This window comes from Budorcas taxicolor, chromosome 5, assembly GCF_023091745.1.
Source record: "Budorcas taxicolor isolate Tak-1 chromosome 5, Takin1.1, whole genome shotgun sequence".
Lineage (NCBI taxonomy): Eukaryota > Metazoa > Chordata > Mammalia > Artiodactyla > Bovidae > Budorcas > Budorcas taxicolor.
Genome location: NC_068914.1, coordinates 137,872,816 through 137,886,608, shown reverse-complemented (window position 1 = coordinate 137,886,608; position 13,793 = coordinate 137,872,816). Strand labels below are relative to the sequence as shown.

The window sequence follows — 13,793 nt, the reverse complement described above, 5'->3', positions numbered from 1 at the left end:
TTCCTTGGGGAAATCAACAAAAACATTTATAGAACTTTCTCATCTCAAAACTGTGTCTTTCTTGTCTGAAAAAAAAGAAAAGCAACCTTTTAAAAAATAAACAGAAATAAAGGCATTTTAAAATTTAGTAGCCAATTATACACACACTCTCAACCACACATGCGTGCAGGCATAGTTGTTTTTGCTGCACAAAAAAAGTTCATCATTTTTCCAAAACTTCATTTTTCCATTAGTTTCTTTGGTAAGATCAAGATATGGATAAGAAGGTAATTTAAAATTTAATATACTTCAGTTGAGAAAATAATGTATAAAAGTAGGTTTGTGCTTACTGTACTTAACCAGAATTTCTAGAACAATTAAACAGTAATAGTTTCAGTGTCTTCTTTTTAAAAGAAACTTTTAATTTATCAAGAAGGACCACAACTGAATAGATGGGGCTATGATTTACCGAGATAAAAACCTGAATCTCAAGTATCCCATCCAGCTATAAAGTTAACAGTTCAAGACATGTATCTGGATGCCAGAGACGAGATTTCACATGAAGATGAATTTTCGAGTTACTCCAACAGTATACATAATAATGAAAGTAAAGAAAATAGAGTGATCATCTACAGTAAAAGTATGTTTATATGAGAAAAGAACAGAATCCAGAACTAATTATATTAAGCTAGCGTGATTGTGTGTGTGTGTGTGTGTACACACACCATATATATGACAGGGACAGAGTGAAGGGACGAAAGAAAGTGAAAGTGTTAGTCACTCAGTCATGTCCAACTCTTTGTGACTCCACGGACTGTGGCCCATCAGGTTCTTCAGTCCAAGGAATGCTCCAGGTAAGAATACTGAAGTGGGCAGCCAGTTCCTTCTCTAGGGTATCTTCCCTACCCAGCTGTCAAACCTGGCTTTCCCACATTGCAGGCTTTACTATCTGAGCCACCAGGAAAGCCAAGTAGGTGGTTAAATAGTTAATCCCACTAGACGATTGTAAGTAAAAAATATGGGAGACCCCTGCAAGTTAATGATTACTCAGAAAAGTAGCTTTGCTTAACCACAAAACCAAGCAGACATGCTTAGCCACAAAACCATGCAGCAGAAGCACGAGACGTCCCAAAACAATAGGACAATGGTGGGGTGAGACCCACATCCTGCCCAGCGAGCTCAATAAGTCAGTGATCCCTGGGACATGCTCTGTGCACACATAAACAATAATTTGTGGACCTAGTTTCACGAGGCAGGGACAAGAAAACTCCCCTGCCTGACGTGGAGGAGGAGCTGATGATGGAAGCATGACGTCCACTCAACAAAGACAAAGAAGTTCTTTTTCCTTTTTCCCCTCCTGATGTTCCCTTTGATTATAAAACTGTAGCCCAGTAAGTTCTTGGGGCAGGGCATCTCTTGTCGACCAGTTCATAAGCCTCACAAGTGTCCTACTGTAATAAATCACTTTTTATCTGTCTCTGTGCCTCTCACTGAATTCTTTTTCTGCACTGAGACATAAAGGACTATGGTACTAGAGCTCTTCAGAGCCCTGAACCAACACCCAACAGTTTCAGATATATATTTAGGCTTCCCTGGTGGCTCAGATGGTAAAGAATCTGTCTGCAATCTGGGAGACCTGGGTTTGATCCCTGGGTCAGGAAGATCCCCTGGAGAAGGAACTGGCGACCCAATCAAGTATTCTTGCCTGGGAAATCCCATGGACAGAGTAGTCTGGTGGGCTAGAGTCCATGGGTTTACAATGAGTCAGATATTAAAGTATAGAGAAAATAATTACATTGTTGAAGGTCTCATGGCCAGCAAGTGATGTTTCACTATACAGACAAGCGTGTCTGGCTTCAGAGTCTGCATTCAGCCACCACAATATATTGGAATATGTGTAGAAATACACACATTAGAGAGTAAAGAGGACTTCCTGTTTCTTAGAATTACTTGGAGGATAAGAAATGAGATATAAGGGACTTTGCAATCAATGAAGCACCATGCAAGTACAAAGGACTATTAAATATATTTAATAATACTTATTACCAGCAGAGGGGCTTCCCTAGTGGCTCAGTGGTAAGGAATCCCTGCAATGTAGGAGCTGCGGGAGATGCACGTTCAATCCCTGGGTCAGGAAGATTCCCTGGGGGAGGGCATGGCAGCTCACTCCAGTATTCTTGCCTGAGAATTCCATGGACAGAGGAGCCTGGCGGGCTGCAGTCTATAGCGTCGCAGAGTCGGACATGACTGAAGTGACTTAGCATACACCAGCAGAAACAACACTCAAAAATTTTTACCTAGTAGTGCCTTTCATTCACAGGAGAAACTGAGTATTTTTGCCTCCCTGGGAAACTTACGGTCCACAGGAACTTGTTTTTGTCGCTGGCCGTCTCGTACAATACTGCCACCACTGTCGCTGGAGCTGCTGTTTTGACGGGTGATGTTTGCCGGGAGCTTTGACACAGGAATAGGTGCTGGAGTGGAAGGTGGGAGGGGAACAGGGACAGGAGCTGGTGTTGGAGGAGGTGATGGGGCAGAAGGAATGTCGGTTGCTCTTGGGCCATACTCCATCCTTTGTTTCTACGAAGAAACAAATAATTCATTCAGAATTGTGAGGATATAAACCTAGGCTAGGAAAATAAATTACACTTTGGATGTTGTTGGCTATTTATTTGTAAACTGACTTTCAGATCCACAGCAGATTTGTGGGTGTGTTAATGCACACACATGCACACATATAACCCTCCAATCCTACATGATGCAACAATTATTAAAAATTACTTTTAAATATCCTACACATTTGTTCAGAATCAAAATGTAAATTCAGCAGTCAAAAGCATATACCGATAGCAAACAGGAGTACTAACGACAGTAATAAATGACAAGAAAACTAAATTTGAGCCAGGAATCATACAACAGCAGGGTAGGCAAAAGAGTTCTGATATCAACAATCTAAGGCATTAGTTACTCCTTATTTTAAATGCATGCTTTATTCAAAAGTGTTTAATTCTGTTGTTTCCAAGTAATTTTCTAAAAAGAGGGATAATATTTCAATAGATAAAAGGACTATGCTTTAAAATAAACAATTTTAGAATACTGTTAATTTTTTCAAACCATAACCTTTTGGGGCATCAAGTTAAAGCTAATTTGTTAAATTTCTTGTTAAAAATAGGACTGTGGTGAGGGTCATGAGATAATCTTTCATTAAATGTTTATGACTACATCTCAAAAGCATATTATTAGAAAAAAGGTCATGTGGGGATTTGCATTTTAAAAGGCAGATGTGACAGAATATATAACTTTCAGTAATTTTTAAATGATTTAGGCTATTACAAAATAATCTTTATATATATATATTCCCTATTAAACTAAAAACAATAGTTAAAGCTTTAAACAAAATAACAGATAACTGTATTAGAATAAGTTCCAAATTCTCAAAAGGCAATTTTTTGGATTGGATCAAAGCTACAGAGCAATGACTTATAATTTAGGTAAAGTTTAGATACAGTACTGGCACAATTGTAATTATTCTGAAATTCAGGATTAGCCAATAGAACACAAAAAGCAAGCCTTTTGGTAATCTGGTTCTTTGTCTAGAAGAGTTTTTTAATTTCTAAATTGGCCCAAATATAAGGCAGTGTTGGTTTTAAAAGAGGCCTTCCCAATTTCCACAGAGATCAAAAATATCAAAACAACACACCATCCTCAGAGGCACCGTCACAGCAAATGAGTAACACCTGTGGAAACCGGACGGGGACGCAGCACCGGCTCACTGCTGTCCCTTTAAAAGCTGCCATTCACCCTCCCGTGGGCAGGGGAGGCAAGAGGATTATGAGCCAAGGATGGGAGAAGAACTGAGAGAAGAGTTGGTCCTGCTGCTGTTTCTTGGAGGGGGATGGGAGCGAGGAGGAGTTAAATTCACAGAGCAAGCCGTGGAGTCAGATGGGAGAGAGACAGACTTTGCCGGCCCCTCCACATCCAAGGCCTGGAAACATTCCTAATATTCGATAATCGAGTACATTGTTATTATCATCTACAAAACAATGTTCCTATATTTGGGCCAATAAAATATTTCGAGCAATCAAAAATACAGCAAACATCACAGACCTGTAACACTCAGCACACACCAATGTCATCTGATTGACATATACACAGTGTTCCCTTGACAAAAATGTCCTCGGCACATGATTTCATCAAAGGTTAGCGAATTCTCACGTTAGGATTTCAAAAGTGTCAGCATTTAAATGATTGCTTTTAACGCTTAAACAAACCAAAAATTGCTATCAGCTTCTGCATTCCATGATATGATTCATATTTTTCTGTTTTCAAAAAAACAAGAACAGCTCGTGTTTTGCTAGCCACCAAATAATACTGTGAACAGCTGAATACCTGTGTTATTGTCACAATCAAGCCTGCACACAGGCTTGCCAAATCTTCTGTGCCTCGTTTCAATCATCTGTCATTGCTACATAATATAACTTTGTCAGTATAACCTATCACAGGCTTAAGATATATATATATATATATATATAAGATATATATATATATATATCTGCATAAAAAATATGCAGAGAAACCAAAGGAAAATGTTTCATGAATTAGGTTGTAAATTTTATTTACTTGCATATTTCCCCCTTTTTGTGGGCTTCCTACCTGCCTCATGCTTCCAACCCCTGAAATAAAAAAGGGATGGGGCAGGGAGTGCCTTCCTTAAATCACTACAACCTGTTCCGAAACAAAGGTGGCTTTTCCATGGAAATGGCTAAGTCATCCTCCATGGGAAGGAAAGAGAATCAGGCCTGACTCGTGAAATCACTTTTCTCTCTCTGTGCCCCCATCTTCTCCACGGTCGCCTACTTACCACCCAGTCACTGCTCTTCCCCTTCTTCCCCTAACTGTTTCTCGGTTACTTCTGGTTGGAAGTAGAGAGCCCATCAACTTAATGGAAAGTCTTAGAGAGTAGAATTCCACCCCGAACTTTCTTCTCCTGAACCAAGGGTGCTGAGTCTCCAAACCCAAAAAGAAATCTTGGCCAACTATTCCCATTTTCCCTGGGACCCTCCCAGTGTTAGCACTGAAAGTCCCACATCCCTTTGGAGCCCTCAGTAGTGAGCAGACAGGGATGATGGGTCATCTCGGTGTGGCCCTACTTCTCTACCATCATCGGTACTTCCTAACTCCTGTCTTTTGTCTCCCACAAATATATTTCAAGTTCCGCTTAAAACAAAATCTCTCTTGGGTTTTTTTCTCTTTCTCTGAAAGTCAGAATTGCTAGATTCCATGGAACATGTTGGCTTCCCAGATGGAGGTAGTGGTAAAGAACCTGCCTGCCAACGCAGGAGAGGCAAGAGACTTGAGTTTGATCCCTGGGTCGGGAAGATCCCCTGGAGCAGGAAATGGCAACCCATTCCAATATGCTTGCCTAGAAAATTCCATGAGGAGACTGGAAGACTACAGTCCATGGGGCCACAACGAGTTGGACATGTGACTGAGCGAGGGAGCACACATGGAACATGCACTTTCTGTTGATAATTAAATCCAGTGAGTCACTTTTCTGTAGCCACTAAAGCTAAGTAGAAATTCTCAAGGATTAAAGAAAGAGATTTGTCAATAAGGTCTTGATTCATGCAAGATACTGCTTCAGAGGGGAAATTATGCAAGCAAGGCCAACAAAGCCATTAAAATTGAACTGTTCTTAAAAATGGATCTACACATTTTTTTTTCCCCTCTAAATTTAGTCTCTCTGGCATACTGCAGTGAAAACTAGGCACAGCTGGAACATTTGGAGGGTGTTAAGTCCAGAGACTGAATCCAAAAAATTACATCAAAAAAGAAGTGCCTTGAGGGAATAAATGTGCGTTACCTCTGACAGCTCGCCAAGTAATTGCTATTAGGAAAATGGAGCAAATCACGTCAAATGAGAAAATTTAACATAGGAGGTGGAACTACAACAATATCAATTATACTTCACATCAAATATCATAGAGTGTGAGATAATTAGTTTTTGGCAGTAAAATTACCTGCCCACAAATCAACCAGAGAAAGAGCCTGTAAATATACAATTAATTTCCACCACTATCCAGTCATATAAAACAAATTATATAGACTCACACTATAGTATAAACAGTGTGGAGTATTTCAGTGATGATTTGTGTATCCAAGTATTGTGTTTAAAATACTAAAGTAAGGGTTCATCTTATAGTTCATAAAGAATACAACTACAGTTCATTACATGTAAGACTAATTCTTCTTATAAGTTGCTTTACAAAAGGAAATACATCTATATATCATGATTTTTTTGGCAAGTTGAACTTGTAAGCACTTAAACAAAATTTTATAATTGTGTACACATGCATGTTGGGCAGGAATTTCTATATACATGGAAAGAGAGAAAAAGAGTAGGTATTATTCAAATTATTGCAAGAAACATTTGGAAAAATTTCCATGCATGAAGCAGAATAAAAGAATCTAAGACCATCCACCATCCCAGTCTAAAGACCATGCCTCTACTTAATAGATGAATAGAGTGTTCTAAGATTAACTTCAAAAAAAATTTTAAGAACTGAATATTATTAGGATGTTGGTCTGCTGGAATGAATATAAAGACATCTTCAGTAAACTTTTCCTCTCTGCCCAGCAATATCTGAATATTGAACCTGAAAAACAGCGCATTCATAACAGGAGCTGAAATCAGTAGTGCTAGTGGTGTAGTATCCACCTGGAGAAAACATCTCCACTTCTAATTTACGGCTACTTAGACATGCATATGGAATATAAAAGAATTTTATATCTAGACCAGATTCTCGAGATCATGAAACTTGGTCCCTTCCATTTCACAACCCAGCAAACTGGAGCACAGAAAAATAATATACGAGTAGCTCATGGAGCTCAATATCAGAAAAACAAAAAAACCCAATTTAAAAAATGGGCAGAAGACATACACAGACATGTCTCCAAAGAAGATATACAGGCAAATAAATACATGAAAAGATACATCACTTATTATTAGAGAAATGCCAATCAAAACTACCATGAGATATCACCTCACACTGATTAGAATGGCCATCAACAAAAAAATCGATAAACAGTAAATGGTGGAGAGGACGTGGAGAAAGGGGAACCCTCGTGCTTTTTTGGTGGGAATGTAAATTGATACAGCCACTGTGGAGAATAATATGGTGATTCTTTTAAAAACTAGAAATACAACTATCGTATGACCCAACAATCCCACTACTTGGCATATACCCTGAGGAGATGCTTTCTTTAAGGTCATACAGCTACTCAGTGGCAGAGCCAGGATTAAAATCCTCATCTACCAGGACCTAGACTGGAGCTGTTTCCATAATACAACATCTCTCGCTCTGCAATGGAGCAGACAGGAAAACTTTCTGTTGAACTTACTGGACCATAATGACCAGACACTCAAAATTATATGCATCTTGGTAGGGAAGCATATCTATAATAATAATAAGCAGAGACTTAACAATAATAATAAAGAAAAGAGTTCTTCAGTCAAGCCTCTGAGGATACTGGAAATAATAGAAGAGCAGGGTTTGGTTTCAGACTTGGCATTCAACATGAAAATCGATGTCATGGAGATCAGACTTATGGACATGGGGAGAGGGGAAGAGAGGGTGACATGTATGGAGAGAGTAACATGGAAATTTACATTACCATATGTAAAATAGATAGCCAATGGGAATTTGCTCTATGTCTCATGGAATTCAAACAGGGGCTCTGTATCAACCTAGAAGGGTGGGATAGGGAGGGAAATGGGAGGGAGGTTCAAGAAGAAGGGGACATATGTATACCTATGGCTGATTCATGTTGAGGTTTGACAGAAAACAACAAAATTCTGTAAAGCAATTATCCTTCAATTTAAAAATAAATTTAAAAAATAGAGATATAACATACAGCATGATTTAAAAAAACCTATGTCGGCAAAAGGGTGATTTTGGTAGACAAACAGTCCAAGGGCAAGACACCAGGAAGTCAAGTCAGAAGACCTACAGGAAACTTGATGTGGCAAGTAGATGCCAGGAGGGCAGGAAGCATCCTGGAGGTCCACGTGTTGTCCAGTGAAAGAAAGCCAAAAGCCTGGAATGCTCGATGACAGTATTTTCATCAAAAGGTAGGTCATTTATGTTCATTTCTCCATCATCTCTCAGGAACATTTACTTCTTTTTCCCAGTGGTTTCATCCAACCTTTTTTTTTTTTAATGTCCTGCATCTTTCATAAATTCTTTATTACCTTCCTTCCCTTTAATTTTAAAACTTTGCTGAAGCCATGGGGGAAAACACTTTTGGTGGGAATGGCTGTCTTTACAGAGAGCTGTTAAAATTCACTCCAAGTGTGAGGATCTTAAGCAGCCTGGACTCGCAGGGACATCAGGTGGCAACTCAACAACTATTTCAGACTGGTGCCAGGTACGAGCATCCCTGCCAACAGCAGACAATCTCTACCCAAAAGTGCGTGAGCCACAGGCAATGGCTATTCTCATGCCCCTCTTCTAGCAACTGCCACTAGTTATTGATTGCCCCAAAAATTTGTTTGGGCTTTTCAGGAGCATGGCATAGAAAACCTGGACAAATGTTTGGGCCAGCCCACTGTATATACTTATTTACAAGAAATGTAAGCATATGTGAATAACAGTCCTAACACTGTGCCTTTTAAAAATTCAGTGCCTTGCAGATGTTGCATGTACCTCCCAGGTGGCTCAGGGGCAAAGACTCTGCTTGCCAATGCAGGAGACTCAGATTTGATCCCTGAGTTGGGAAGACACCCTGGAGAACGGAAAGGCTACCCACTCCAGTATTCTTGCCTGGAGAATTCCATGGACAGAGGAGCTTGGTGGGCTACTGTCCATGAGGTTGCATAGAATCAGACGTGACTGAGTGATGAACACTTTCACCTTTCACAGTGAACACTCTATGCCTATGCAAAACAGGGTATCAATCTTTTCTAAGCACTATTTTCCATGTCAGTCAAGTATATCAGAGCGTGGGTTATGATTCTAGAGTCCCAGGGCCCCATCCTGGCTTCACGCAGCTGTGTCATTGTGGGCAAGCTTCTTCTCTGTACTTAAATTTCCTGATACATAAAATGTACTGACTTCACAAGTTTGAGGTAGGAATTAAATATCCTAGTATTTGTGAGGTCCTAACGGACATGGCAGAGAGCCTGAGCATCTTTCTGTGGTACAGTATAGAGATTTAGAATGTTTTCGTTAAGAAGTTTCTTTAAATTTCTGTAAAATTTTGGTATCATTGGATGGACGAGATAAAGAGAAAAGGGTCAGTCACTTCTGAGCAGAGAGAGGGTCATTGCTCTTGATACATGAACACAAAGTAAGGGCACAAAGCCAGGGGAGATAGCCCAGAGATTTGATTCTGGGCAGCATGCTTTTATAGAGGATCTGCTCAGTGCTAGTCTTCATCAAGTGTGAGATGCTGGCATTCAATAAATATTTGCAGGGTGAATGGATGAAAGACGAATAAGACACAGAATCCACTTTTAATATGTTTGTAATCCAGTGGAGTTCTATCAGATTAGGGCGTTAGGATTACTGAAACCAGTAATACAGTGGCATCTTTATTTATTGTCATTCTGAAAACAGCTGCATAATTTTTATTTAGATACTTTAAAGTATCTGGTAACACTTGTAGAGATAAAATAACTGGCAAATATTTCTGAGGCTATTTTTCTTTTCTTTTTCACTCTATCTAGTCGCTTTTCTCTGAGTGTGTTACAAATACTTTGAGAATAGGAATCCTTTCAGAGTCATATTTATGCCAGATAGCAGATTTTCAAGCTTGCTTATTAAAATTTTACAAGATTTTGGTGGTTTTGCTGGGATCAGACCAAAGTTTTCAGGAGGTGTTAAAAAAAAAATAGATTGCTTTTAATGCCTTTTAAAAGTGGTGCTTCCAAGCTAAGCACGCACGCGCACACACACAGCTTCTATCCACATTTCTATGTACTTCACCACATTCAGAGCTATACCCAGAAAATTTCAACAGACAGTCAGATAGTGTTGAAAAGTTTAAAAGGAAAACAGCCCAAACAAGCAATCCCTACAAGTTTCTATTTACATAAAGTAGCCAAGCAAACTCCTGAAACCCATGAGCACTTAAAAAATTTCTTGGTTTTGCCAAAGTTGACAAAAAATATCAGCTTGAGGCTCTGTTCAAGGAAGGAGAAATAGATTTTATGTTCTCAGAAAGTACTCTACCTATGGTATGTATTCATAGTTTTGATTCAGGTTTAGACAGAAGCAACCTTTAAACAGAAAGTCAACTTATGGCCCAAGCCAGGAATCTGAACTGAAGAAAAAGAAGACTGAACAGTAAACAGGAAAGGGTAAGAGAGGTTAAACTCCCCAGGAAATCTCAAGTGGGCAAAAATACTTAGAATTCACGTTTGTATTTGCAAGTTTTAGGTATCTTATTTTATGGGAGTTTGCCATTCCTAGCAACCAAGCACACAAATAAAAACACAGTTGGCTAAGTGTTTCTAACACTTTATATATAAAATCTGGGCTTCTGTTCACATATAGCAACTCAGGATATCCTTTGTGAATAGTGCTTCTTATTGTTTACCATGAGTTAAATATTAAAAACAGTGCTTATAACATGTACACACTGCTATATTCAAAATGGATAACCAACAAGGGCCTCCTGTATAGCACAGGGAACTCTGTTCAATGTTATGTGGCAGCCTGGATGGGAGAGGAGCTTGGGAGAGAATGGACACATGTATACATATGGCTGGGTCCCTTCGTTGTCCACCTGAAACTATCACAACATTGTTAATCAGCTCTACCCCAAGACAAACAAAAAAGTTAAAAGAAAAAAAACAAACAGTTGCGATAGCTCAAAGGGTATACACTCTATCACTGGTTTAGACATATACTCTAACACTGTTTAAGGCATTCAGTCAAAACCTCTATAGCAAAGAACACAAATAACTGATATTTACAAAACAGACAGAAGCTTATATTTGGTCAGGTAATCACATCACAAAATCAGAAAAGTAAGAACTTAGGAAAGAAAAAAGTATTAAGACTCGATTAGAAAATTCACTTCAAAAATCCATGAGAAAGAGAGTAGACCGTACCTTGAATAACTCAAACTCCTTCTTTGGCATCAAGAGCTAATGACAAATGATGAACATAAAATAAGTACATGATACATAAGCGTAGCAGACCAGCCCAAACATAAGCACAGCAAACAGGATTCCCACTGCCATCACTTTAAGTTATCAAGATATATAAATTGTACGTCGATTCTTTATTTTAAATGTTTGCTTGATTCTGGAATTCCAGTAAGGTAAATGTCTCTCCGGATAACTGTGGGACGTGCACTGGGCTTGAATGCTGTGTGAAGCCAGAAGTCCTTACAGGATGATGGTAACAGCACATGACCACAGTTCTAGCCGTGGACAACCTGTGTTTTACTAAGCCCATGGAATTTCACGATTTCACTGCATATTCTACATAGTTTCAGCTTCCACTCAAATCTGTGAAATTATTATGCAGTCAGATGGGACCTTTTGCTCAAAATTCTGAAAATGAAAAGAATTTTCCCGGGGCCATGGGAAGGTAGTCACCGCGGGTTCAAAGACTAAGCGTGGGACAGTCCATCCATTCCATCCCTGCTGACAGGGCTGACTCTAGACAGCAGGTCACAGATTCAAAAGCACATGGTACTGGCCCAAGTCTCACGTGGTCACCAAATGTGAAGAAAGATAATGGTGCTAAAAATTGGGTGGAGGGTCTGCCATGTGAAGGTAGTTTTTTAAAAGGGATGCAATAGTCGGAAAGTTGAAAGCAAACAGACTATAATCAGTCTATTCAGAGGATGAGAGCAAAGTCTGGGGAAGATGAACTGGTAGACACTCCAACCACTGTCTCAGTGCCATCGTCTATCAGGACCCTTGGGCAGGAGGGCTCTGGGTAAGGGTGAAGAGGCAGAAACACTACTGGGTTGGCCAAAAAGTTTGCTCGAGTTTTTCTGTAACATCTTAAGGAAAAACCCGAATGAACCTTTTGGGCAACCCAATATTTCTCCAAATGTCAAAAATATTATATGGTAGAAAAACACAGTATTCAGAGAAATAGTCACTGAGGTAAAGATCTTAAGCAATTGCCTGAAGAGGTAAATCAGAAAATATATGTACAATTCGTCATTACGTCCCTAGCCAACTGTCCCAGCAACCTAGGGAAATAAAGGTATAAATTACACAATCAGTGAAGTCTCAAAATGACCAGTACATAAAAAGTGTTTAAGTGCTGTTGAGGGGCAATGAATCTAAAACTTTGAAAAAGTTAAATTTTTGCTCAAAAATCATAATTACCTGTATGGTATGTGTGTAAGGTGGATCAGCTCGCCCTAATCCAGATTCTGGAGGTCTCACGATATCCAAAATGTTATTTGGCACAAATCCAGAGTCTCCACTTGCATTTCGAACTTTCCACCATTGCTTCCTGTCATCAAGGATCTGTCATCATGCAAGAAAATAAGGATGTCATTTCTGTACCAAACTAATCTATGAAGGAAGTTCAATCTTTATTCTTAGACCAGGCAAATGGTTTCACTTCTAATACACTGACTCAACCCCAACATACTGTGGGTTAAATGATTCTCAGGAATTACACTAAGAATTACAATGAGTAATATAGAACAGGTATGGTACCATTCCACCCCAGGTCCATATTACTTCCCAAGAATGTTTAACTATTTGTGGCATCAGAAGTGTTTAAGATGAGTCACTTGGAAAATGTCTATTGTTTCCACTGTTAGAACAGACAGGAAATATATTTTAAAACTTTTTTTTTTTTACAATAACTATTATGACCTGGCCACACTATATATTAAAAAAGATGACGTCTCAGTTATAACTAAAGAAAGAGATTTTGGTCATGGTGGATTATTCCCAAAACCATTAACACACTCACTGCTGGGTACATTTGTGCAAGGGTACTAAAACAGGAAGGAGGAAATGTTCTCTCTTTTTAAAATAAGATGGTGTCCCACTACTGGGCACATACCCTGAGAAAACCATAATTCAAAAAGATGCATGCACCCCAGCATTCACTGCAGCACCATTAACAATAGCCAGGATACAGAAGCAAGCTAAATGTCCACTGAGAGATGAATGGATAAAGAATATGCGGTACATATATAGAACGGAATATTACTTGGCCATAAGAAGGAATGAAATTGGGTCATTTATAATGATGCAGATGAACTTAAGAGTCTGTCAAACAGTGAAATAAGTCAGAAAGAGAAAAAATATCATTTATTAATGCATATATAAGGAATCTAGAAGATGACACTAATGAACTTATTTGCAGGGCAGGAATGGAGATGCAGATGTAGAGAATGGGCACATGGACACAGCATGGAAGGGGAGGGTAGGACAAATTGAGAGAGAAGCATTGACACATACACACTGGCATGTGTAACACAGACAACCAGTGGTTATCTGTTATCCAGTTATCCCAGTAACTCCATACACTGGGAGTTCAGCTTAGTGCTCTATGAGGACCTACAGGGGTGGGATGGGGCAGTAGGAGGTAGGCTCAAGAGGGAGGAGATAAATACATACACACACACACACACACACACACACACACAGCTGATTCACTTTGTTGTACAGCAGAAACGCAACATTGTAAAGCAATTATATTCCAATTAAAACAAAAACAAAAATTATGGTCCATCTACATCTGAAGTGATAATCATCCTTGATTCCAGAGAAAATAAAGGCCAGAAGAAGGAAGAGGCCAAAGTAAGCCAAGAAATCCAACCAC

General features: G+C 39.2%; 1 protein-coding gene across 2 annotated transcripts in view; it reads right to left on the bottom strand.

Moving 5' to 3' along the window:
• Window positions 1-13,793, bottom strand: part of EPS8 (epidermal growth factor receptor pathway substrate 8) — a 212,605-nt gene that overhangs the window by 13,590 nt on the left and 185,222 nt on the right. For both annotated transcript variants that reach the window (XR_008199334.1, XM_052639440.1), the window contains exons 18-19: window positions 12,335-12,478; window positions 2,337-2,559 (exon numbers count right to left, since the gene is read on the bottom strand). Coding sequence is in view for 1 of the 2 variants with exons in the window: in XM_052639440.1 (XP_052495400.1) it covers window positions 2,337-2,559; window positions 12,335-12,478 (367 nt within the window). In the remaining variant the exon portion in view is untranslated. The remainder of the gene's footprint in view (window positions 1-2,336; window positions 2,560-12,334; window positions 12,479-13,793) is intronic.